At 42.0% G+C, this 25953-nt stretch overlaps 4 protein-coding genes across 4 annotated transcripts; 1 reads left to right on the top strand and 3 right to left on the bottom strand.

Annotated features, from left to right (window-relative positions):
• Positions 1 to 769: 769 nt before the first annotated feature.
• On the bottom strand, positions 770 to 4277 carry elovl7a (ELOVL fatty acid elongase 7a). Its single transcript, XM_003974849.3, has 8 exons — positions 4142 to 4277; positions 3055 to 3132; positions 2790 to 2980; positions 2525 to 2605; positions 2370 to 2426; positions 2182 to 2287; positions 1968 to 2104; positions 770 to 1889 (listed from the first exon to the last, which is right to left on the bottom strand). The coding sequence occupies exons 2-8, from the start codon at positions 3116 to 3118 to the stop codon at positions 1641 to 1643; spliced, it is 885 nt and encodes a 294-aa protein (XP_003974898.1). The 5' UTR covers positions 3119 to 3132; positions 4142 to 4277; the 3' UTR covers positions 770 to 1640.
• Positions 4278 to 4957: 680 nt separating this feature from the next.
• On the bottom strand, positions 4958 to 11606 carry ercc8 (excision repair cross-complementation group 8). The gene is made up of 12 exons (XM_003974791.3): positions 11238 to 11606; positions 11016 to 11111; positions 10852 to 10953; positions 10181 to 10304; positions 9522 to 9603; positions 8327 to 8395; positions 8182 to 8248; positions 7567 to 7670; positions 7035 to 7159; positions 6606 to 6803; positions 5758 to 5853; positions 4958 to 5362 (listed from the first exon to the last, which is right to left on the bottom strand). Exons 1-12 carry the CDS (start codon positions 11312 to 11314, stop codon positions 5297 to 5299), a joined length of 1206 nt encoding a protein of 401 aa, XP_003974840.1. The 5' UTR covers positions 11315 to 11606; the 3' UTR covers positions 4958 to 5296.
• Positions 11607 to 11672: 66 nt separating this feature from the next.
• ndufaf2 (NADH:ubiquinone oxidoreductase complex assembly factor 2) lies at positions 11673 to 23561 on the top strand. The gene is made up of 4 exons (XM_003974850.3): positions 11673 to 11868; positions 20143 to 20232; positions 21159 to 21199; positions 22929 to 23561. Exons 1-4 carry the CDS (start codon positions 11754 to 11756, stop codon positions 23181 to 23183), a joined length of 501 nt encoding a protein of 166 aa, XP_003974899.2. The 5' UTR covers positions 11673 to 11753; the 3' UTR covers positions 23184 to 23561.
• A 7-nt stretch (positions 23562 to 23568) lies between these two features.
• smim15 (small integral membrane protein 15) lies at positions 23569 to 25112 on the bottom strand. The gene is made up of 2 exons (XM_003974792.3): positions 25004 to 25112; positions 23569 to 24207 (listed from the first exon to the last, which is right to left on the bottom strand). Exon 2 carries the CDS (start codon positions 24174 to 24176, stop codon positions 23952 to 23954), a length of 225 nt encoding a protein of 74 aa, XP_003974841.1. The 5' UTR covers positions 24177 to 24207; positions 25004 to 25112; the 3' UTR covers positions 23569 to 23951.
• Positions 25113 to 25953: the final 841 nt, after the last annotated feature.

The following is a 25953-nucleotide window of genomic DNA, read 5'->3' as shown; positions in this document are numbered from 1 at the left end:
GGAGAATATTTGGTCATTTAAAAGGGTGCATCAACATTAGTTTTATGAAAACTGTTATGGTGAAATGCTGTAGGCTATTTAAATGCCGGTGGTTCATGTACAGTTTGATTAAAATGCAGAAAATACATCACTATGCAAAGACCAATAGAGCCTGCTAAGCATACATACATCCGAATAATCCCAGATCTACATCCACACTAGCATGTGCTGGATAACATGGTGGCCCCACCTCAGGCAGGACTTAAATCTGCCAACATCTTGACGCCAGGTATGCAGGAAACCTTCAGGGGTTTCAGTGGAGCCCAAGCCTCGACATGCAGTTCACCAACTTAAGTGTGTTAAATACATACTGTATATTTGGATCAAAGGGCTGTCTTGTCCAAATGCATGGTATCAATAAGCTGCAAGACTGGTTTAGACAAACATTGGTTGGTGCGACTACTCATGTTGGGAGTAATTCTTTTCCTCCACTCTTTGACTGTGCTGCCTATCCATGTCTGTAAACTTCGGAAGCAGCTCACCAGTGACATTTATAAAAATAAAAAACCCTCTCCACAAGACCTTAACTGTTGGATACAAGAATGATAGCACTCATTCACATCTCACCCACCTTTAGAAGAGCTTTGGCACATCACCAATTGCACCCCCTGGTGGTAAACTAAGAAAACGTCCGAACAATTGGGCCCAATTTACATAAAGTTCTGCACAGACAAGACCATCTGCAGACATCTGAGTGCGATTCTTAAACTACATATTTACAGTTCAGAAACACTTGAGAATAGCACATGTTTATTTCTGTATAAATACATATAAAATATAATAAACATTTCATATCACAAATTCACAACTGTAACACTTGGTGCAAGTAACAAAACTGAAAAATACAAAAGGACTATTTTCTTTAGACAGGCTGTGAATTAAAGAGTGACCCCTTCCCTTTGTAAACGCTGATCCTGTGTTCTCACTCACACCACAAAGAACATAATGTTACAGTCACTTAAAGGTCATTATAACATAAAAACTACTCCAGATGACATCAGCTGACAGACACAGCCTGATTCCAATCATCAACACCCCTTTACCCATAGCTGCAACACAAATAGTTACCTTAAAAATAGGCAACTATTTTTAGACAGGCTAAATGATCAATTAGTGTAATAACTTTGGTCTCAGAAGTAGCTTAAGTCCATCTGTTCTGGATCCTACAAGAACAACAGTAGGCCATCACGCCTCTTCTCTGGCATTGTGGTTGTACCAAAGCGTCATAGGAAACTTAGTCAGGAACATAAATTGACTGCTGTAAAAACTTGATCTGTGTTCCAAGTCATCAAGAAGTGGGCATGCGTGTGCAAGCAAAAGCAACAGACACCCTTTCTGCTTTCAAACGACTTGAAGCTGTGACGTCTAAAACATTTCATCAACTCAGAAGAGTCAAAGCAGACCTATATAAATGGCTTTTCTTTCAGTGTGTGATAAAAATTGAAATATACAAAACTAAGTTGTAGGAGAGTGAAAGACTTTCAAAGCTTCACAGATCAGAACTATAATTCTGAGATAATTTAAAGACGGTCTATTGCAAATAGTCCAAACTGGCGCCGAGCCAGTCTGAGGTTTTGTTCTGTGATGAGCCACGCCTTGCTTCACTCATCCTTTTCATGATTGGCGTTCCCATTAATAACTCCATTGGTGTGGTGTGCCCACATCTGGGCCTGAAGCACTTTAGGAAGCCTCTTCCCCTTGGTGTAAGCGTGGTACCAGAAGTTCATGAAGAGGAAAAGGAAGATCAAACCGTAGAGGCCAATGATGTAGATGAAGATGGGAAACTGATAGGGGCAATCCTTTATGAAGAAATACTGGGAGATGTGGGTGGTCACCAGCATGAACTGGATCTGAATAAAACAGAAAACAAAGTCACACTACAGAAATTTAACACAGACACCCATCTCTGTGAGAGGATATATTCATACCAGCTGAATGGTGGTGAGGTACTTTTTCCACCACAAGTACTTCTGGTAGTTGGGGCCCATGGCAGACAACCCATAGTAAGTGTACATGATAACATGGACCACACAGTTTAGCAAAGCATGGAACGTCCCCATCCCACCTGGAACAATGAGTTTGTTAGAGTCCAGTCACAAGAAACAATTCAATCTGATGTCAGAAAACATCAAGAAGTTTAACCTGGTGAAAATCGAACTCCAAACCACCAGGTGAAAGGCATTATTGAGTGATGGTAGACATGAAGAAATGTCACCTGGCTACTTTTCTTCCTCAGCACAAAGAAGACCTGATTGGAAGAAGGGGTAAGATGCATGAATACAAATTTTTAATGATAAAAAAAATAAAATAGAATGATGACTGCAACTTACTGTGTCCAGCATTTCAATGAACTTTGAGAAATAGTAAATCCAGCAGGTTGCTGCCATCTACAGGAGAGTATGACAAGTGCAGATAAGACAGACTTCATGTATGTGCAAAGCATGATTTTACAATACATCCTGGGGCAGATGTGAGGGAGACATACCCTTAAAGCCTGAGGTGATTCAGAATAGTTGACCAGGTCACAGTGAAATGAGTAGCCAGTCCCCCATCCTGACATTATAAACTGAGAGGACAGTTGGATTAAAAAGTCTGAATGACTAATGTAGAATTTCAGGAAAATAAGATTGATTGTAGTCATTAACAGAAAACAGTACAAGAATGTAATAACCATAAATGTGTGCATTTCAATTACGGTAGATGTGGGAGAAAAAAAAAAGCAAACGCCTGCTGTGCACTGACTGACTCACTTCATAGATCATGTAGACTGACAGAGCCACCACACTGAAGTTGTAGAAGATGAGGACTCCTTTCAGGTCCAAAGGTTTACGGTTCTCCATTATCCGAGGACCAAGTGATGTCACAAAGTAAATGTATATTGCGATGACGATCGTTTGTGGGAGTGGAGATGACATGAGGAACCAGCTCTCTGTCCGAGAGTCTGCACACAGAGCTGCAGGGTTAACGCCGAGGACAAGACAGACATGCCAACCTCTCATAAACGCTAAAACTCACCAGCATTTTGGATGAACTCATCATAAATGAGGGCAGCGGAGGACTTAATGTGGTCAAACTCCATTTTCAGGCAGAATCCTGTAGAAGATAGAAATGGACTTAACTGTAGTAAGAAACTGGCATTAAAGCAGTTTAGCGTCACTCACGAGTGGAAAATGAGCTAGATTAAAACTGGGTAGCTCATTAAACACACCCAGAAATGAGTCTTCGGGATACGTGCACAGACCTGCTTTCTAAACACGTTTCCATTTACATCTTGCGCGAGTTAACCTTATTACGAGACACATTTTCTTTGATCACCACAGTTTGCGGTGAGGCAAGTTTCAAAATTACCAGATCAACAGGTTTTATTTAAAAAAAAAAAAAAAAAAAATCATGACATCACTCCAGGCAAATACCTAAAAGTGGGAATACTGAAACATAGATTTAACAAAAAAAAAAAATAAAACCACACCAAACGCACCTTTGTTACTTTTGAAAAACCAAACATGTGGATGAATCATGGAATGAAAACGCATCACCTTCATTGCTGCCGCGGTCATTTGCAATAATCCTATACGACAGGTTTCAAGGTGTGTCTACAAGAATGCAGAACGATCCTAATCAAGGTACGGCCATGGGTGAACATGGAATTCGGTAGTTCCAACTGGGATCTCCAGTTCTGGGATCTCAAGCCTGCCATGTGGACAACAAATCTTCAAATAAATATGGTCCCACCGCCTTGGGATATATAAACCTGTCAATGGCATCTCTCTTATGTGGCCCATCATCCGAAAACAGGTATTATCAATGTAAATGTCACTGTGAACATTAGTTGTAGACAATAACTAATTTTCCATGGATTTAGTCTCCCCCTTCATCCATTAGTATCAGGTATCCAGGTGAATCCTGCCCGGTGACGTACTTGACTGGGAACGGGTCTAACGTCCAGCGCGAGCAAACCCTGCAGGGCAGGAAATGATGTAGTCGCAATCACGGGCGCGTTTCATCATCACCGAAACTTCTACGTTTTTCCCCCGACGGTGACCTAACTAAAACTTTTTACTAACTAAAACCCGTTACATATCGCAAAAGTCAAATGACTTACCTTCAACGCTGCAGCAGTCTCAAACGGTCCTCGATCTGTATCCAAATTCTTGGCTCGCCTACAACTGGAGCGCAGGTGTACCCACTTAGACCCGGCGGCCACGCGCTTCTACTGCGCGCGCTCCACGCTCCTTATGGGTCCTTCACCTGGGCGTGGCCTCAAGCTTTCTCAGACGCCGATTGGCCAGTTTCCGTTTCAACGCAGCTTCATTGTTAAGCGATGTCTCATCGAAAGATTTTGCAACACACGGAAATTGGTTTCAGGTCCACTCGCCTAAAACTAGCGCAGTTGTGGACAAGCTCTCACCCAAAACCGCCAGTTTATCAGAGATTCATTAAAGGACGACATAGTGTTTTATTATGATTTAAGGGACAACTTCATTCCCTATAGTATTCCCAAGAATTATTAGAATATTCTTTAGAATTCAGGTCAGAGATCATTAAAGAAAAATGGATGATGGTAGTGGTGATTTTGGTCGTTTGCTTGTGCGAAATGTGGAAAACTAAAGGGTTTCAGTGCCACTCCCTGGAGCTGCTGCTGGTTTCAGACTATGCTAACAGCCAAACTTGCTAAACAAATCAATGCAAAGTATTCTGCAGTTGATGACAACAGAACAGTGCTTATTGTTCGTTGCCCACATAAAGAACTGGGTGTTCACACCGGTTTGGTTTAGGATTATGGGCAGTGTCTTTTAAACTGAGGTGCAGTCGCATAAACAAAAAAGATGATGACAGAACTGCGACATCTTACAAAGCTCAGATCTGAGCTCTGTAATGTTTTTTGGGGGGGGAAAAAATCTGACACAGCAAAACGATGTGTCTGAGAATTAATAATAAATATTTATTCTCAATATTTTTATCAGTAAAAAACCATCAATTTTCTTAATGTCATGTCAGTTTTGATGTCTATTTTTTGCATGCAGACATGGGCATACAAATACCAATACCATATTATCATACATAAAAAACAAACAATTGTTTGCATTTATAAGGCCACCATTTTTGCCTGAAAAGAACTTAAACTCCATCACATAATTATCTTAACCATAGCTGTCTTTGCAGCCATTGTTATTAAGTTAAATATAGATGGTTGGTTGGTCATTTATATGATGGCACTCCTGTATGTGTTCAGATATTCAAAACAGCAGCATCACGATCAATCTTCATCACTGCTCCATGCGTCCTGAAAGGCAGGATTTACCGAAGATGGTCCTTGAACACCCTGTAAGGACAAGACAGGCTGAATTAACACATCCTTTGATGGAAACATCATCGCAACCATATATAGAACACAGGAAATTTGTTTTGGCGACAGGTTACACCTGCAGCTTGGTGTTCGAAAAATTTGGGCAGGAACGTTAGACTTGACTGGCAGCCACCTGTAGCATCAAAAGCACATCTAGAGTGCAGAAAAGTAACAACCCTGTGAAACGAATGTAGCGCTACGTGCAAGAAACCACTGTGGTGTCATAGTTCAGATTCCAAAGATGACGCTGCCAGGTTATGATCTAAAGTCTGTCATGAATGCATAAAAAATGTCATTAAAAACTCTCTAACATAGAATACAGGCACCTGGCTCTAAATTCTCTCTCTAAAATCTCTCATTTTGTTTCCAACCTTATTTACGCAGTTTGATTCTTCTTCCTCGTCTGGATCTCGAAGGACAGGAACCCATGCCAAAATGTTACAGTCTTTCCCTCCAGTATACAGCTCCTGCACACAGAAAGAACACTGGAGCTAACCACTCCTTCGCATCCATGTACCGGCACTTGAAGGTGTGCTGCTTCAGCAAACCTCTTTAATGCCATTGCAGTGACATCAGTGCTAGAAGAAAACAAAGGCTAACAAGCAAGATGGTGGCCAAGAGAAATACCGGTATAGTTAATGAGCTCTGAACTTTCCACATGCCGCAGAACTCCTGGGACATTCTGTTACCATCACGAGACAGATCGGTGACTTTACAGCCAAAAAGGTCGTCTACTGACAGGCTGCTCTGCATTCTTATATTGCATGTAAGCAAATTGGACACAGGATGACATATTGCCCAACAGAAAGGGCTTGACTTCCGATGAGTGAGGCATAACTCTGATACAGTATTTGATCTGATTAAAGGCATGATGTTAGACAGTACACATAAAACTACAAGTCAAATCAAGATTTTTTAATGTTAATGTTGGCCACATCTATGCATCTGCTCCTATTTTGTTTATTAAATGTAACAAAGGTTATAAATGAGTTATTTTGCAGTTCTGTTTCTCAGTGACTTTCTCAAAATCTAATCTGGATAAAGAAGACAATAAACTAACAGATCTAAAGTTAAATCAAGTTGATTTAACAGTGCAATACAAGGAAAGGTGCTCTGTTTCTATTGAGAAATCAATTCATCTGACTACCGTTGGAGTCGAGTTGCTCAGATAAAGTTAAAAAAAGAGAGAATAAAGCTGCAGAAACTGTTTGGAACTCACCTGGTAGTCTGGGTGGAACTCACAGCAGTCGACATTGTTGTAGTGACCCCTAAGCATGGTAATCAGCTCGCCGGTGTGGAGGGCATACATGGCGACGGAGCTTCCGCAGGGCACAAACACAAACTCTGGGCTGCAGCCTCGCGACACTGTGAACTGTAGCCTTTTACGACTCTCGTTGCAGACCTTCCCATAATTTACCTAAGGAAAAAACAATGTCAGCGAGTTGAAATGTGAAAAAATAAATTACACTGGCTATTGAATTCACCTAATTAAATCATAGAAATCTCATTAAATGATTGCTGAAATAATGTAACGAATCAATAAATCAAAGTTAATATGAAATCAAATAAAGCCCTTTTCCTCCTGTATAGTAATTTTGTATTAATGGTTGTTAAAAAAAGACAATACAGAAGGAGTAAAGGCTCTCACCAGTGTGTTTTCCCCAGTGGCGCCATTCCATAATCTCATACGATCATCAGTTCCAGTAGTGAGGAGGTAAAGTCCATCACTAGTGAAGCACAGTCCATTCACTCTGCCGTTGTGAGCCGTGTTCACTAATTAAATAGAGGTCAAACTATGACAGGGGTTTTCCATCTTTTGGTATGGTTTTCTTTACTGAACCCAGTAAAAAAGACTCATTGATAGTCAGACCTCCACGGCACATTAGACAATGTAATATAGTTGGGGTTTGATTACAGTTATCTAAGAAAAAAGACAATGTATGCAAATGGTTTTGATGTGAATAACTAAAGTTCCTTGATAGTTAAATTACTCCTTTTTTTCCCTCAAAGCATTAAACATAGCTTGCCCCTTGCAACAGGTTGTGTAGTTTGCATATTCTCAAGCTAATATAAAAAGAATTAAAGGGACAGTAAATTAAGATTAAATATATAAACCAAGGATTAAGCAAGACAAAAGGAGGAACAAAGGAAATAGGAGGAACATTTGAAACCATCTGTACCTGTTTCAGAGGCAGCTTTTGTTTTGTCTCCATTGTGCTGGTCCAAAGTTAGGAGACTACTGGAAGCCCGACGCACATCCCACACTTTAACTTTGCTGTCTGCACTTAGAAGGAAGAAATCAATTATTTACACAAACACGGAGTAATGTAGAGAAAACTCCGCAAAATGGTATTTTAGACACATGTTTGGATTTATAGACAAGCTTCATGTACGACAGTGTCTAAGCCACTGTTTGTTTTTGAAACTGAGTTTTCTTTGGGGAATTAACATGCTGCTCCATAATAGAATAACTGAGAGATTCTCCATGTCACTTGTTTTCAAAATCACTTACACTCCACTGAGACAGCAGCACTCTGATCCCAAATGGTTAATTAGCATGTCCAATGTAGCATAAAGCAGGTGGTGACCGTGTCTACCATATGCTATCCTGACAAGGCTAGCAGTTAGCCTGCAATGTGTTGGCAGTTTGGGTTGTGATGTGGCCACATGTGTCAAAACAGGTTGGACAAGAACAATAAGGATGAAACAAAACTGAAATAAAAAAATCTTTGATATGGCAGTGAGGCTAAAACACGTGATTTCAGTGAGGGAATCGGGCATTAAATGGCCCCTACCTGGCAGTGGCTAAGATGTGCTCGTATCTGGGCGACCACCGCACAGACAGGACCTCTGCTCTGTGACCTAAATGGGAGAGTTATTGTTTATTATATCTGTGCATTCAAAAATGGCTGCACAAATGTTTGCATTTGATCCACCGACCCTGTAGAATATGAATCTTTGATCCTGATCTTAAGTCGCACAGCTGGATTTTAGGGTTTTTGGTGCCAACTGCAAAGCACAGACAGTCACTTGAGAGATGCATTTATTATTTTATAAAATTACATTTTAAAGACAGGAAATTTGATTTCTACTGCTCAATTCAGATTAAATTGGACAGACAAACATGGATTGTCCATATTGCATAGAAAAGTGAAATAAATGAAGTTACAATAAAACAGAATAGAATTTGCATGAGCGAAACAGATACCCAGGCATTCTTGTGCCTGTCCCAAGGCTGTAGCTCTTCAACAGGCTACTGCAAGAAACTTGAAAACCTACAACATACCTAGCATATAATGTATTGCATTACCTCACAAGAATTCCAAGGTGGACGTATGTGTTAATAGATCAGTGAGATGTGTTGCTGGATGCCTAATAACTTTATGTTAGGCTTTATCATAGGCTTAATTGTTCCACTCTGATTTTAATTGTTCCACCCTGGACATGGTGGGCATTTTTGAAAAAACTGTGGTAATAGACAAATCTCACAGTGTTATTCACTATACAATTCAGCTTACCAGAGTATAGGCATGGGACAGGAGCGAGAAACCAGAACACAAGTATTAAAAAATGAATATTAATAAATGAAAGGTGCTTTTGAGGAACGTATCCCTTTAAAAGTTCTACCTAAGTAAATGCTGCAGGGTGAATTCTAACTAGTTTGACAAGAATCCTTACCAACTAAGGGCAAAGCAAGAAGTTGCGATTGTCTCCTGTGCGGAAAACAGGCGTGTCAGTGATAATGTAAGTGTGTGAGAGTGTGTCAGAAAGAACTCAGAGAGCAAACACTCATCAGGAGCAAGTTACCTGCTGATCCTGTCTAGTGACATAGTGATGGGGCCCTGATACCATGTCTGCTTGTTTGTTTTCTTTGTATTTATAGAAATCTGTCCATCAACCTAAACGCAAGTGTAACCTGCTTCTGTCGTCCCCAGTAACATGCTGCTTTTTAACCCAGGGGCAAAAACTAGTTAAAAATAGTTTGAGGTAGTCTGCAATGTACTCGATAAATATATGTCTATGAAGCTTGCACCACATGACCAAACTCTCGGGAACTCTAGCTGAATTCTCACACTCTCAAACACACACACACACACAAACACACACACACACACACACATACACACACACCCACCTGCAATGAGAGTGTGCTTCTTGGCGATGGGTGACAAGTGGTGGCTGTAGACATTCCCCTCAAACTCAAAGACCTCCGCAGGCTGAAAAAATAAAAACCGCACAAATGATGCAAAAAAAGATGTTATTCTGCAGTGTCCATTAATGTTTGTATACTGCCCTAGTGACTATAACTAGAGTCTACTCCAAACAAGATTATGTTTTAAATATTTGAAATATGTTTGAATCTGAATAAGTAGAAATAAAAGTAAGCAGGTTATGATGTAATTTTTTTTACTGTCATAAAAGGCTTTCTGTCACTACACAAGAGAACCAACATGGACGCAGACAAAAGGCTCACAGACATACTGATGGGGCTAGTTTGCATAAAAATTACATATACACAAATACATTATGGGTGCTCAGCAATGCAATTTACATAATAAAGTGGCAGAATTATTCGAGGGTGTTCATGTACAGCACAGCAATTAATTGGCTTCTCTTCCTTTGCCTTCTTTGACCTACACAAGTAGTCTTGGTTCCAGTGAAACTTTAGTCAAGGTAAGGGCCTGCCATAGAAGGCTGAGTGTCATAGAAAAATGGATCACAAAAAAAAGAAATTGACATAGGTATATAAAGTAAATGAGGGGACATATATAAATATTGGGACATCTTTGTTACCTTCAGTGTTTCAGTATCCCAGACCTTCATTGTCTTGTCAAAAGAACTGGATACAAACATCCCAGTATCATATGGATACCACTGGACTGTCTCAACACTGAATTTGTGCACATGCCGACTGGATCTAAATGGAAAAGTCAAAATCACAAATTAGTTGCAACCATGATAGAACATTATAAGGACATGCTTTCATTCTTGTCTAATCTGTGGTCTTCCACCATTATAGTAAGATTCACCTACAAAACTGAATAACGTGCTGAAGCCGCAAAGGTGAATGAAATCAGAATGGGATACTGCCTTATTTACCTTCATTGCCTTAAATTCTGTGTGGATCTGAATAATATACCTGCATTCACAGTAATCTAAACCCATAAAAGACAGAATAATCATTTTACAGGCTATTAAACTTGTGTAAATATACAGTAGTTTTGGTCCATAAAAACCAGGGAAGCTGGAGACCCAGTCCTCAAGAGCTGCACTCCAACCGGGTTTTTGGCCCTACCAGGGAGACAACAGTTTCACCTGGGTGTCTTTGGTGGGAGGACAAAAACCCGGGCGGTTTACTACCTTCAAGGACTGGGTTCCGAAACCCCTGCCTTAAAAGACCTGATTCATTGTGATACCTCGAGAAACGACTGCCCTCTACTGGAAACGAATGAAGTAACGCTCACCTGCCTACTGTGCAAACAGCCTTGCAGGTGTACTGTTGACTACCACTGAAATTCTCCAGGTCATAGACGACGATCACTCCATCTGCTCCACCGGACAGCATGCTAAACAACACAAAAGAGCGTTTTTCAACGAATAATCGTACAGTCAAACACAATGGACTTACTATCTGCCTTCTATTGTTTCGATGTCAAGGGTGTTGATGCCATTTCCATGGATTCTGTCCACATCCCTGTCATGGTTCAACTTCAAATTGAGGACCCTTGAAGACATATAATATAGAATGCACCTTAATATATGTTCTATTACAATCTAAACCTTTTGTAGAAAGTTAGAAAATTCTATCCTGTGACAAACCAAGACGCAGAAATTCTATATTGGATCTCACCTTCTCGTCGACTCTGCGCGCCTCAGTCGCAAGGGATCATCCAAACCAGCTCGTCTTGCTGTTAAAAAGGCTAACATTTTTCAAGGGTCAAAACACATCTTAGATTCAACAGCAGGATCCTTGTTTTTGTGTAACCCGTTAGCTAACCCTTTTCGGCTAACATACTACCTACATTGAAATAAGTATAAGCATTGTGAGATAGCTTTGAATGACGCATACAATTTAATCCAAAGTTCAATTATAAATTAATACAGGTTTAACATTTAAATCGAGTTTCTCATTTTGTTACATGGCTTATTTTTCTAGCAATTTCGATAAGGCAAACTCTCACTGCCACCATATTGGGTTGTGACGTCAAACCAGTAACGAAAGCCGTGATTGGCTGCTGACTTATTGCCGCCCAATCATTAACTCGTATATTAAATTTATTTACCCAACCAGAGAGCGACTTACATCAATACAGGAAAGGGCACACAGCACAGTGTCGGACCATAATATTTTGGTGTCGCACCGAAAATGAGCAGAATACTCGGTGTTTTACGGCGTACATTTGGAATAGTACGTGAGCATGTTGGAACAGATCATTTAGGGAATAACTATTATGTCGTCCCGGAACAAAAGACATGGACAGGTAAGCCTCGATGTGCTAAATTTAACCTTTTAACCTCAGTCACATTTTATGTGACGAGTTTGTAGAAGTTTTATAAGCTATAAAAGCTACTAAATGTTTCGTTTACTGCTTAACTGTCCTTGTAATTTGTCCATAGGCTGTTTAGTATTAACCGCAGCGAAATTAACCCATCTCTCATCATCTTTTTAATATAACTTATACCGTACTGTTACTATATTTAAGGAAAACTCTTGTAATTTGACTTTATCAATATACCATTCGCTGTCTTCTTTATTAAATGGTTTGCAATTACTTTTATTTTAATGCTTTCGTTCGTTTGCTTGTAGTACCAAGGTGTAACCACTAGATGGTGCAACCGCTTCAATCAGGACCTTTAATATAGTTTCATCCTATCGAAAAACTGTTAAAGCGCAGTTAAATCTAGTCGTAAATGTTATATTTTACTCATATTTGGAGGTGTTGTCGTTTATTTACATGCCTTTATAGCACACTCTTCATCCCTCGTTTGGTGTCTTAAAGAAATGTGTTAGATAATCTGAAGTTTTGCAAGTCTAATTTTAAAAACCAAGTTATGGACAAACATTTAGTCTGCACCTATGCTTTAGCAGAGCCATTATCTCATCTATTTACCATTATAGATTATTGCTCTGTACTTTAACTAGACTAAACACCATGGGTCAGTAATCACAGGTCAATGAGCAAGACCTTTATTTGCTCTCCACCTTTAAAGTGTTGGGTATTCATCACTGGACCTTTTGCTTGTTTGCACCAGGCGTCTCTTATGGCAAAAGTAATCGATGTGTGTGTCTAAGCTGTGGACGGTTTGTGGGGTGGATTTTATTCTACCTATGCATTTTTGTGCATCTCCCTCTCATGATAATTCATTCTAAAAAGTGTTCATTTCCCCAGAGACCATTAGATAGTTATGATACATATAGTGTGATAATAGTTATCAACATATCTGTTGGGTTTTTTTTTGTTTGTTTAGTTTTTTAAAGATTTTCTTTGGTGCTGCAAAAGAAACCTCTGGCAGGTTGAACGTCTTGACTCATGTTTTACCTTTTTTTCATCAGACTGCCAAGAAGCGTACACCCACCTCATATTTATAATTCATTTTAAGACTGCTCCTCCACTGCCGGCTGTCAGACCATTCAAATGAGACATCCCTGATGACTGTTTTCCAGCACGCTACCATATGGGACCATTTTCACTGTCCATTCACAATGACTGACACTAAGCACGGTTGGCTTATAGAAATAACTGGTCTGAAACAAACGCTGATATAATGCTAGACCGGTATGTCCACAAACCTACATACCTTTGTAATACACAAATAGAAATATATGAACATTTGTGTCTCTCTTAACCCTCTATGCAGCCTGGCGGAAATAAAGCAAATGCATTATTCAATCAATATGTCTACTAAAGCATGTTCACTTTGATCTTAAACTGATAGGCCGACCACGGGCTTAGGGCCTTAAGGCATGGACCGCGGAGCTTTCCAGTGCAGCACCAGTGGTTAAATTAGGTGAGGGGCTCTTCCTCCCCTGCCTTGTTTTGTGTCCATCCTTCCCTTCATCATACATATCTGCTGTCCTATTTGGCTGCAACAACTATTTCCTATTTTCTTCCAAGGTCCATATGTTTATTCATCTCCTGCTGGTCCTTATTTTTTTTTAAATTTTCTCTTTTGAAATGACTCCAGTCAATAATTTCTCTTCCTAACATTAGAACAGTTCAGTGATAGGGAGAGCTAGATCCAACAGAGTGCTTTCTGTTCGCCTTTTCCTCAGATGCTGCTCCACATCATAATGAAAACGCCAGAGTCTGAAGCTCATGCCTAGCAAGGAAGAATGCCTGCCTTTTTTCTCCATCTTTAGAAAAGGACCCTCTGAGGAGGGCCTACTGTGCTCTGCTGTACCATAGAGGAAACTGCTATAGGCATTCAGGCCCTACTGATAAGTCATCAATGGCAGGACAACAAGAGAAAGCCACTGGCGTTCCGACATTGGTCTTCTTAGAAGATCTTTGGCTTGCTTTTTTCTGAATAGGACCGGAGAAGAATCTATATTCTCCTTACCCTCTGTATGCAGCTGTCCTCCAGGCCCAGCTCTGCCTCACACTGCATGGGGTGTCATGTCAAGCTGCCCAGATGAAAGCAAAGCATTCTGCGGATGGGCTCATTTGTCTTCGGTGGTGAGCCCGCAGCTTTGACGCCTGCCTTGCCTCCTTTTATTTAGGAAGAGACTCGCATTGACATTATCGGCTGCTGCAGGCACATTTGAAAATAATTGCCTGTATGATTGCTATTTTTCTTACCTCTTTGAGGAGGTGTAGCCTTTGTCTTGGAATCAATGGCTGCTCAATACTGGACAGGGGAAAGGCAGTTTCTTTTCATGTGTCAGTGAAAGAATGTATTTTTAGCACTATTCATTTTAACAGTGCACGCCATGCAGTTTTAATCTCCTGGTCCTTCTCCCGTCTGCAGAATGGAGAGCATTCTGAGGTTCTTCTGAGGTGTGCCCCACTGTTGTAAGGAACAGATGCATTGACTTGTCCTCCTATCACTCTCCCTCACGCTTTGTCTATTATTCATTTGATTCCCCGGCTCTGTTATGTGAAGTGAAATACCAAAAAGGCCCCAGTTCTGCTATTCCAGGACGGATGACCCTGGGGATTGAGGGAAGATTTCTTTGTGTGCAAGTGGTACCCGTGTGTGCATCTATGATTGTGAACGTGTGCTTGTTCGGCGTTGCGGGTACACGCTGTGTGTGTTTGAATGCTTTTGCTTCTGCTTGTATTTGAAATCACAACGACGCGACTTTCCTCCTCGCTACATACGAAAACACACTTAACACAATAACAGATGGCTGCGTGTCATCGGAGCGTTGATTCAAGTCGAATATTTCCAAGGAAAGAGTCACAGTGGAGAGAGCTGAGGGTCCAAATGGCTGTTTATCCTGCCACAAGTCATCCCCGGGGTGTGATGAAGGAAAGTCTATTTCTACAGTAGGACACCAAGTCAGTGTTTACTATGTAATGGCTCTGTCCAGAGCCATTACCATAAATCATTTTAATTGATCAGCAGCTTTGCAAAGCATGGGGTTTAAATGAAGGTTGTTTAATCATTAAAGTGAGGCCGTGTGGTTTTATCTCATATTGCTGTATACCGGTTGCCAAGCATGCATTTGTTTGTGTATGATGATGTGGAGCAACACCATCAAGCGGCTTAAATGCTTCATTAAAAAAACATTTGAATAGATAGATGCCGAAAGTGAGAAGCAGCATGTCTCTAACTTGTGGTAAAACATTATAAATGTGGCCAACCTCCAAATCCAGTAGTTCCAGCATTTGCCCAGCCCAGTAAACTCTTCAGATCATATTTTATACATATATTTATGGTCCAGTAGGCTTCAGTAAAATGATGATGCAAGCACAACAAAGGCGCTGCATTAAGTCGATCCATAGTGTCCCTATGGGGCTGAGGTCCGGACACTGACTTGGCTCCAGTGTTTGGAGGCCATTGTCCTGTTGTATCACCGCACTTTTGCAGAGTTTCAGCTGGCCTACAAACATTATCCACAAGGTTTTTGCTCCACACTTGGGGACACGTCCTCCTCTCGGCTGGTTCCCGAGACAGCCAAGCAGGCCCGAATCATGATGTTTTTCCTCCGCTGTACAATATTCTGTGTCTTTACGGCAGATGTTGGGTTTGTGTGTTCGTAGTATCATTAGTCCATAAAACTGTTGCTGTGCTCTTTTGCACACGTCAGCCTGCAGCATTGGTCTCCTCGGAGGCAGCAGCTTCTTTAACGGTGTCCTGCCAGACACCCTGTTGTTCGCTTCAGTGTTGACGCTTCGATGCAGATGTTGGCCAGTTCCAGTGATGCCTTCAATTCACTCTGGGTTGTTACCGTCCCTCCTTGATGGGTCTGTGCTGCTCGTGGGGTGGTTTTGAGTGGGCGCCCACTTCTTGTTAGAGCAGCCAGTCCCAAAGTGTCTGGTGAATTGCTTCGGAATCACTTTGTAACCTTTTCCAGCGTTATGTAAAGGGGGGGGGGGTTACATTTGAGATCCTCTGCTCCCTCTTTCTGCCTGGGTCACATTAGCATTTTCTTGTTGTAAACTTGGTTATAACAAGCAAACTTGGTTCTTCTCAATAAAGTGTATTATTGTAAATTAGATTTGTCAATGCCCTTAGTGAAGATAATGATTGAATCACATGTTGGGTCAAAATGAATCTGGAATACTTTGGAATTCCCAAAGCTTCTCATACATTTCTTGTCACTCAATATAAAGTAATATGGTCCCACGCATTCATGTTTCTCTACGAGCCACCATGATGATTGGATACCTCAGGGTGTAACAAAAACCGTTAGGGGGAATGAAAGGCAGACCGAGCCTGCCCCTGTTTATTCATTTCAGAATATTTTTAATCCGGTAGAAAGGCAGAAGAGAGATAAGGCCGAGGGAGACTAGCGGAGGGTGGAAAAAAGGTGGGGTACGGAAAGTGAGTGACAAAGAACAAGGGGGATGCTGACATATGGGGCGAAATTATAGAGTGGGGGGAAGAATGAAGGGAGTAAAAGTGAAGGGAGGCATTCTGACAGAAAGGATGAAATTAGCGGGTGGAACAGGCAGCCAGACAGAGAGGAAGAGACTGAAGGTGGAGATAGGTTAATGGAGAGAGGGAGCAAGGCTGACTGAAGCTGATGGCATAGGAAGGGTGTTGGATGAGAGTGATGGAGGCGAATAGAAAGGGGTGGACAGCTCAGCCTATGGACATCACAGACCGGAGCCTCCAAGGAGACGTGGAGGAAGGGGAGGAAGTGGTGCACTCCATTCTCCAGCCTCCACAAAGGGCACTGACTTCATGGTGGCCAAGGTTCTTTGTCCATAACCCGGCAGGCATCGAAGATTCCAACTTTATGTGCAATCCCTTTCGGTTAAAAGTAAAACAGAATGGGAGGACGTTTTCTTATTATCATGGCCAAACTTTTATGTTTGTTTTTACTGCAATAGCTCTGCGATAAGACTTTTAGTATAAAGAAGATGAGCAGCAACAGGCCTCTTTTACACCAGATCTCCTGCTTGGCCCAGAGCTGATCTACAACTACCCTAGTGTTTTCCGTCTAAACCTCGTCACTAGGCTCAGGGCTAGTGGGTAACCATGGTTACAGGTCTCACACATCCCCTCCATGCCTTATTTTCCCAGCGATTGGAGAGCAAGAGGGGAAGAAAGAGAGAAGCGGTCTTGGTGCTGGCACCTGGATGTCCTTGTGTCATTGATACTCCTCAGTCAGCCAGTTTTCATAAACCAGTCCATTGCCATGCACATACTGGTTTTCCCAACATGTTGCACAGATGGACAGGAACAGAACAGGCTCAGCCAGGCTTGCAGAATGGTCCTTTGTTCAGGCATAGTGGAAGGGCTGAAAGCCCTATACATACAACTGCAACACCTGAAACCTTGAGCTTGAGTCACAATAGGCCCGTTTGGGCATTAATAAGAGAACACACATAAAGACAGATATTTGCAATCAGGGCACAGAAGGCTCCCTCTGTTCTGAGACGTGCGGGCTTTTGCTACCTGCCTCGTTGCCAGTTGAAGCCCCTGACATCTTGTGTCTGTAATCAAGGATGGAGTTCACACCACCAGAGGCAGCCCGACGCACCTGGAATGATATTGTGTTGAAAACCCTCCCAGGTCCGCCCACAGCTGTAGTCGCCTGGGAGCATGTGTGAAGTTGAGGGTTGTGTGTGCGCGTGCATGTGTGTGTGCGCGCGCGCGCGCGCACTTGCTCGCTCACATGTGTGGAAGCAAGTGATGGAGTTTAGCAGGGTGTGTTCAGGGTTCAGAGAGCAGCCCTCAGCGCACATCACATCTTATTCAGAGGAACAGGAAGGATAGGCGTACCTGCTGCGTGATTGGCCCTCGATGAAGCTGCCACGCCAACCCCTCACCCATCCTGCCTCCCCGTCGCCTCCTCCTCCCATCCCCCTCCGCTTCCACAGATGAGTTGTGCTCAGACAGGTGAGATGGCTCATGAATATTTATGCCATGGGATTTCACTGCTCCCTCCGCTGGCCCCTCCCCCTTTCCAATGCAGTACTGCGTTTGTCCTTCACGGCAGTGTCCTCGCTCCTGTCCCTCAGGTTAATCTGCTTGCTCTCTAACCAGTGTGTGCATGCGTGCGTGCGCACGTGTATGTAGGTAGACCTGTCACAGAGGGCCCCACTGAGATTGAGAGCTCCTCACAGCTCTCTCGCTCTCTCTCTGTGTCTCTCTTTGCGTTATGTGGTTTTAGCAGTTAAAGTATTTAGCAGGTAGAACTTGATTTAGAAATTACTGACATTATTATACCAAAAGAGATTGTTGTTGTGGGTTTTTTTTAATGCAGGTACGCAATAAACAGGGAACAGATGGAAATTCAATAATGTAGCCGGGTGCACCAGTCGTAGAAGGAACAAATAATAGAATAGAAGATCAAAGAACTAAGACAAAGCTTATTTCCTATAATCTCCCTTCTTGATAGATTTAAATCTCTGTATGCTGTTTTGATTCAATTTGTTATTTTCTAACGTTGAACCCCTTTGTCAGGAAGTGGTGCATTGCATTGTGCGTCCTTCTGCGGTTGTAATTCGTCTGACAAATCTCTTCCCACAAAGTATGAGTTGGGTTCCATAAATATATGTACATATTGCATTTGTCATTCAAATCCGTGGATAAAAGCCACGGCTATAGTCGCGCCACGGAAGCAATAAGACAAGAGATTAATCATTTGTACGGGGAGTTCAAGAGTATTTTGCTTGCAGGAGAGCGATGATAATTGCGCCATTCCATCCCCACACCCAAATGCAAATATGGACACAAGCTGTTTGTAATTAACATACCTGGTAAATGTATTCATAATTACTGAAGTAATGCAGATAGAACAACCTTTTATTTTCCTGGATAGCTGAAGACTTGGCTATTACAAAAAACTGAAGCCGCACTGATGGAGCCTGAAAGGCCCTATAGTGGCAATCTAGTGGGATCCAAAGCAATTGTAGCCTAATTAGCTGACCTGATTACTATATAGGCTGGGTAAAGTATGGAAGGAAATCGCACGCGCAAGGCAGCATGAGTAAATAGAATGAATGTTTTTGTCAGAACAGCTTTGGCTTTACCAAGAAGGCAGAGACCCAGCCTCCCCCTGTACACACCTAACAACTTTTGACTGTCATCATTCATCCGTCCCTGTGCCATAGCTATCTGTTATAGCTGAAGTAAACATTAAGGCCATCAGTCTGGGATGTGTACGGAGATGCTCGCCACCATTTGTCCACGTCCAGTCATCTGCAAAGAAGCAGTGATGGAATCCTGACGGATCGTCTGTGTTTTGGAGCGTGTTGTTTTCCATGCCCGTCCATTTTTCTTCTCTATGTTCTGCCATGCATCATGTCTGTCCCTCTGTCTTTCCCCCTCTCCCTGTCTCCCCCCTCTACCAGCGTTCTCTGTACCTCATTTTTCAGAGGGATGGTTGCAAAGGATGAATGCCCAGGTAACTGCAAGGAGAAACTATGGAAATGCGGCACCTGTTATCAGCGATCGCTGTAGGAAACTCTATGGCAACGCACAACAGCCCACAACTGGCCATCTATTACTCTATATCTATATCTAGCTTCCTCCGTACCTCTCTTTTCATTCCACCCATGTCATTGTGCGGTATTTAAAATAGTCTCATCAGCAGATTCACCCAACAATAATTGGAGGTGGCCTTCCAGTCAGCAGGCATTGTGCTGTATATGAATAGGAAAAGGAGCACTTAATATTCCAAGCGGCTCGTGTCTCTCCTGTTCTCTATGATGTCTGACCTCTTTTGTTTCTAGCTAGGCTTGATGTTGATTTTGGAGGGCATTGTTAGCCAGAGAGCTGTGATTGGAAGAGGTTGACAGTGAGGGGGGGCCGTGGTTGGCTGGTCGGGTTTAAGGAAGGTTGATTTGCATAAAGGCTTAGCCCAGATTTGGAGCCACTCAGCAAGATCTGAGGAGAGGGGCCCGTGGGCCACGAGGTAATCATCCATGGCCTGTCGCAGTGTTGTCATCCCTCCGTGCATTTGTGTGTCTGTCTGCACCGCCGCGTTTGTGCGAGCAGGAGATGAGTAACATTGCATCTGGGCCTCTGCGTGTTTGTTTGTATTCCTTTGCGTTTTGTATGCATCATTGTTGAGCATTTCCATCTCACTCATGCTCCCTCTGCCTATGTTTTATTTTTGTTTGTTTGTATCCCAGGAAGGCTCGTGCGTGCCAAGCGGATGGTAGAGGCGGCCAACCCCTCAGAATATGAATATCTGGAAGGCAGCATACCATCAGAGTGGGATGGTAAGTCTGGACGCTAACTAACTCCTAACTACAGTCAGCAGATGATCTGACCAGCAGAGTTCAGGAGGCAATGCCTAAAAAAAAAAAAATATTAAATCCGTGCAGGCATCTGTCGGGCTCTAAGGTAATCCATTGTGTTGTTATTTTTTTCTTTGTCGTACTCCAAGATGGTGGGTATTCACAAGTTTATCAAGCTGCCTTCTGCGGTGTTATACAAGCGTACGATTAAAAAGTGTTTCAATTTTCTTACAACTGGATACAAACTGTTCCCTGTGTCTCAGGCTGGCTTTATCCACCATAAACCCCTCATCCTGCTTCGCCCTATCCCTCATGCATTTTCATCAGGATGCAAATAAGAAAGGGATAAAAGAGGCCCAGAATCCCTGTGCTCGCTGGAAGAGGAGTCAGAAAATCTCTCTGTCTCTTAACCTTCTCTGCTGTACAGCCAGCTCAGCCAAAATAGCACTCTTTTACAAAGGAAAAGAGAGAGCGAAATGACAGACAGACAGGCATTGTTCTTCTCAAGAGCAGAAAGAAGGACAGAGGCAGTGATGGAGAATGACAGAGTGTGTACTTTCAAATTCAAAGATCAGAGCAGATCTTTACTTTCTCTTTTGGGATATGGGGACCATGCTATGCATAGGCTAAAACCCTATCTGGGCTATGTCTTTATCATGTGTGTAACGTTAATATTACAGTGCTGCCTTTTTCCCCATAGTTCACCAAGTTAAATGAGCCACGACCCCAGAAAACCCTGGGTGATTTTTCCCACTTTTCTTAGTTACACAACAGCCGAGCTGAACTGCAGCGATGCCCCCAAAACACGGGTTCTGCAGCTGCAGTTTAACACAACTGCAGGTTTTTCTTTGTTTATGTGGGTGTTTTCTTCTCACTCTTCTTGTTTTCCTCCTGTCTTACTCCTCCAGCTTGGATCCGAGGCAGACGGAAGGAGCCCCCCTCCATCGAGGTACGCCGACACCCCTTTTTCTCTCTCTGTCTCTCGCCTCCCCACTGTGCTGATGGTTGGACTCGAGGGAGCTGGTTACATGGGAGTGAAAGGAGCAGGATGTTGAGAGAAAAGCTTTGATTTGTTTTATGTTCCATTCTCAAACCGAATCCTGGAACTTTAGGGGACTTGTGTTAAAATAAACAACAGCTAAAGTGCATTGATGGTGAGACAGCGAGCAAAAACAGTAAAGACAGCCTCACAAGCGCCATGTCCTAGTTTACGTTCTTTTTTCTTTCTTGCAGCAAAAGCTTTTTGTGTTTTCAGTCTCCAAGATGGCAGAGCAATTTTTCCCTTCATGTACCTCTCACTGGGTTTATTGCGCTTTATATGTGCGAATGCTGGAAATGATTTGGCCAGTGAAATGTGGGTCTATAGGAAATCCCTTGGAAGTCCAGTACTCAGGCACTCTTTGTAACTCTCAGTCTTCTCTCCATGCCAGCGGCCAATGCCATCCCCTGCCTGTTCTGCCAGAACATTCTCTTCCAATTTTCTGCCTTGTGTCTGCCCAATAGCTGCCATCGACAGCTGGACAGTGTTGATGTGGCCAAGGCTTCACTCCCAGCACATTACCCTATCCCTTGTCACGCTCTCTCTTTTCCTGCTCCAAGCCGACATAAATTGATTGGATTAAATCCTGTCATTAACAGGCTGGAAAAGCAGCTCAGTATGTTTGCCCCCCTCTTAAACGCAGGGCTTTTTGGCCACTGCTCTCGCCTCTCTTTTTCAGCCCTTTCCTTCTGCCAACACACCACAGCATTATGCCCAGTCCTCCCTTCTTTTTGGTTTCCCATGCGCAGTCGAGGCCAATGTCGCTGGACACACTAGCTGCAGCTCAAATGGATAGCCACCCCACTTGTGGACTATGTTTTCATTACGATTGTTTCCATGAGTTAGGACAGGTATTTATTTTAAAAATGCCTGACCGCTGTGGTCGTTTACCAACCTGTTCCAGCCACCTTTTAACCTGAGTTTATTGGATGATTTAATTGAACACACTTGCTCTTTTCCTTGTAAATGCCCCACTTTATACTGAACAGATAGAGATATTTGTTCCTGGAAGCTGCCCAGGGGAACTTGTCTCCAGCACTTTTCAGTAGTTGGTAAAGTTTGTGATGTCTGGACAGAGGCAGCTGATTAAAGGGATAGCTTTCCGCAAAATGATCTACTCACCACTTTGTTGATCGAGCACTCCACAAAATGCTTTTGTTCAGAGTTCCAGAGTCAAACAGTTGCAACCAAATCCAATTCAACTGAAGTAAACAACAGCCGCATCTTCGAAATTCCATCACGCATAGCACAGCAGTTGCCGGAATATCCACTTTTGAATCTGCCCAAAGGTCGAGGCAGGGGAGCTGTCTTCATTGGTAGCACGATGTCGTCGCTTTAAATTATTATGGTATTTATTAGAAGCTAATAAGCCAGAAACAGCTTTGTTTGCTTTCAAGGATCAGTGCTCCTATATATAGATTCCCCACAAACTCAGCATGGAACCTCGGCACATCTGCAGCAAAGATGGCCCTTAGAAAGGCAACAAAGGTTTTCCTTGCATACTATGAGTATATCAACTTTATAGATTTGCTGAAAATTGATTGCAAATTCAATTTTCTAATATTTCAGTGGAAAATATCTTTCCTGGTTTTCCTGCAGAAACCACGAGTACAGTGTACTTTTTGTCTCTCTATTATAGGAGCTGCTGAAGAATGTATCTTACAGGGAACAGATCAAACTGAAGGCTATGGAAGTGGAGGAAAAAGATTTGGCCCTACGGGCTAAGGAGTACGAGGAAGGCCTGGTGGCAACTCCAGTGAAGACTGTGACTAAAGGACATGCAGCGACTACCAGCTTTGGCAAAGAGGAATTTGGTGAAGATGCCATCAGCACTGGAAACACTTTCCAACCTGGTTCCTGGATGCCCAAGAAATGGACACCTGCACATGCATGACTGTCAGCAATGGTTAAAGTATGTTTTTCCTGGCTGTTTATACTGGGCAAAACCACATTAGATGGATATTTATATACCCTGAACAGTCATTTTATATAGCTGAAAGGGAGATAAATAAAAGACGCTAATGTGGCCCACTGTCAGTAATTTGTAGGAACATCTGGAATCTTTTAAAGCTGCCATACCACTTTTTGTGTGGTTTATTTAGTCATGGTTTAAAATGTCTTCATACATCTGATAAACCCAGGATAGAATCTTGCAGACAAGCTAAATTAAATTATCATGCTGTCTTTTATCTCTGACTGCACCAACTCCATTCACCATTTTTAAGTGTATTGAAATATGTCTGGAGCCGGTCTAATAAATCTGCAGCAAAAACATTTACTTATCAACCATTAAAACTTTATTGATTACAAAGCAGTATTTCAGGGAGCTGGAAAAATTACAACTTCAGTCATTACATTGACATTTTAGCAGAAAATGGATGCTAGTGGAATGCAATTTTGCAACAGTTGCACAGAATTATCAGTGGATCTCAGGACAAAAGCATCGTACAGATGACTACTGTGGTCTTCAGGTCAAAGCCCTAATGGGACGAGCTTTCTGCGGGCACTACTGTCCATGTCGGCACCATTAGGCCTGTGGGTACAGTGTCCGTCCTCTAAACCCCCAGACCTGAGGCACACAGAAAGGGCACTGTGTCCTATTGTGTGGGGGGAAAAGAGGGTATGTGAGCATGGTGGCAGCCCTCATTGTTCTTTTGCAGGATCAGTCTTTCTTAGTCCTCTTAGCCTTGGCTATATTTTCCTGGCGCTTCTGCTTTTTCTTCTGTTCCCGCTCACGTGCTTCAATCATCTTGGCCAGTTTCCAGGACATTAGCGCACTGGCGATGAAGAGGGGTGTGAGAGCAAGTATGACAGTGGTGAGGAATCCGTAGGGGTCTTTGGCAGCCCACTCCACCACATACTCTGCCCATCCTTGAATATCAATCATGCTGCTTGGCAAAGTTGAAGCTCAGTCAAACCTGAGAATGAGTATCAAAGGGGAGAGAAAGGAGTAAACAGTCAGATGGCGGATTTATATATTTTTAAAAAACATGACAACAGATCTGCATGGAAATTTGAACTTTGATTTAAGATCAACAAGTTTTAATTGATCGTTTTTATCATTATAGAATGTTTTAAAACCTGTTCATGCTATATTGTTTATATTTCTTTTTTCTGAAAATTATAGAAATATGTGACGTAGGGAAAATGACTAAGAAATATAATGAATACAAAGAAATGCTGGTTAATAATAATAATGCTGTTTTATTCTGCTAATCATTGACAGTGGTTAGTTCAAACAATATAGAGTATTTAAAACATGTTCGAAAGTGAATTAATAGCCCAGTACGTACAGTGATCTCTTGCACAGTTTAATGCGGCTATAATCAAATTTAGCTTAATCCTGTAACTTGAATAAGAGAATTTCGACGTGGCATGCTCCCCTAACGCAATGGTTTTAAGCTACCTAGCATGTAGCTAACAATAAAGAACCATTTATACTATATATTACTCTACGCCCTTAAAGAATCAAGGCGAAAAAAATCCCCGGTTAAACGACTAAGCATTGTTTGCGCCATTGTCAGCTGGCAAATTTAGATTTCAATTCCCACCAACTTGAGCAACACGAGCTAAGGAGGAGGCCTAATTTAATAGAGCAATAGCGTTACCCTCAGCTAAGCAGCGCTACATCGAAGGATGTAAATGTATCTAGGTTTAGATCTACTATTTTGTTAAGCACCTGAGGAAAATTTTCATGCAAACAACATATCTTACCGAAGAGCTGAGATTTTTCTGTTTAAATCCACGACATCTACAATCGCGAGCGTTCCAGGAAGTGTCGTCACGTACTGGCGCTCGTTCTGGGTAGGGTTGAGAATCGTATTGCATCTTGGGAGATGTAGTTATTTGAGTTGAGAGCTCGGAAAAAGAGCACGTTGCACAATACTACGCTAAAATAACTGGAATATGCCTAAAGGAAGGGCAAATGTTAAATTAAAGACTGCCTAAATTAGAAGTTGGTTTATATAGTTCAGACAAAATTATGCTAAACCCTTTTCCAAGAATAAAACCGGACTATCAAGACTGAGAGGACAGACAATTAGTCAAGTATATAAATGACTTTATTTATGTTTTAGTGGTTTTACGGTTTTAATTAAAGAACGCGAATATTATAACAATGATTCTCAGGAAATAAACAACTTCTATTTTCAATGTTGTAACGTATAATTTCAAGAATAATTAAATCTTTCAAATTTACATAATTGAATTTTGAGCATATGGTCAGAAAAGAGCTATTGCTGTAACATGTTCCTTGAATTAGGAAAATATGTGAAGATAATATTACACGATGACAAATAATGTTTCCTGAAATCATATGTGGAAATTCGCTTACAGGAAACAATAAAGTAATAACTTCTTTTTTTTCAAGTAGAGGATTCCATTGGCCCTCTGAGAAAAATGACTAATATAACAAAGGAGGACCTGCTGGCTTTGCAAACTTCCTGTGGGGAAGTATTGAAACCAAATCAGGTTAGGCCACATCTGCTCTGTCCATACGGCATGGATCACTTTCAGAGCGGTTCAAAGGCCAGCCTTTTAGACCAACTCAAAGAGGAAAGAGAGGGGCAGCTGGGAACACATGCAGACACATTGCAAACACATTCTGTCTCACCAGCATGTCTCTGACCCATTTATAGACAATTTAGAAAACTATATGGTTATAA

Source organism: Takifugu rubripes, chromosome 21 (genome assembly GCF_901000725.2).
Source record: "Takifugu rubripes chromosome 21, fTakRub1.2, whole genome shotgun sequence".
Lineage (NCBI taxonomy): Eukaryota > Metazoa > Chordata > Actinopteri > Tetraodontiformes > Tetraodontidae > Takifugu > Takifugu rubripes.
Note: the sequence above shows the minus strand (reverse complement) of the source record. Positions and strands in the feature narration are given on the sequence as shown.

What these genes read in the sequence shown, in the direction of transcription:
- smim15 (XM_003974792.3), bottom strand. Translation starts at nt 24,176, where the DNA reads ATGATTGATATTCAAGGATGGGCAGAGTATGTGGTGGAGTGGGCTGCC.
- ercc8 (XM_003974791.3), bottom strand. Translation starts at nt 11,314, where the DNA reads ATGTTAGCCTTTTTAACAGCAAGACGAGCTGGTTTGGATGATCCCTTG. An exon ending in GAAACAATAGAAGGCAGATA is followed by an intron (nt 10,954 to 11,015) that starts GTAAGTCCATTG and finishes TGTGTTGTTTAG; the next exon opens with CATGCTGTCCGGTGGAGCAG. An exon ending in AAAGATTCATATTCTACAGG is followed by an intron (nt 8,249 to 8,326) that starts GTCGGTGGATCA and finishes TCTCCCATTTAG; the next exon opens with GTCACAGAGCAGAGGTCCTG.
- elovl7a (XM_003974849.3), bottom strand. Translation starts at nt 3,118, where the DNA reads ATGGAGTTTGACCACATTAAGTCCTCCGCTGCCCTCATTTATGATGAG. An exon ending in TCATTGAAATGCTGGACACA is followed by an intron (nt 2,288 to 2,369) that starts GTAAGTTGCAGT and finishes TCTTCCAATCAG; the next exon opens with GTCTTCTTTGTGCTGAGGAA. An exon ending in TGGAGTTCGATTTTCACCAG is followed by an intron (nt 2,105 to 2,181) that starts GTTAAACTTCTT and finishes TCATTGTTCCAG; the next exon opens with GTGGGATGGGGACGTTCCAT.
- ndufaf2 (XM_003974850.3), top strand. Translation starts at nt 11,754, where the DNA reads ATGAGCAGAATACTCGGTGTTTTACGGCGTACATTTGGAATAGTACGT. An exon ending in CATACCATCAGAGTGGGATG is followed by an intron (nt 20,233 to 21,158) that starts GTAAGTCTGGAC and finishes TTACTCCTCCAG; the next exon opens with CTTGGATCCGAGGCAGACGG. An exon ending in AGGAGCCCCCCTCCATCGAG is followed by an intron (nt 21,200 to 22,928) that starts GTACGCCGACAC and finishes TCTCTATTATAG; the next exon opens with GAGCTGCTGAAGAATGTATC.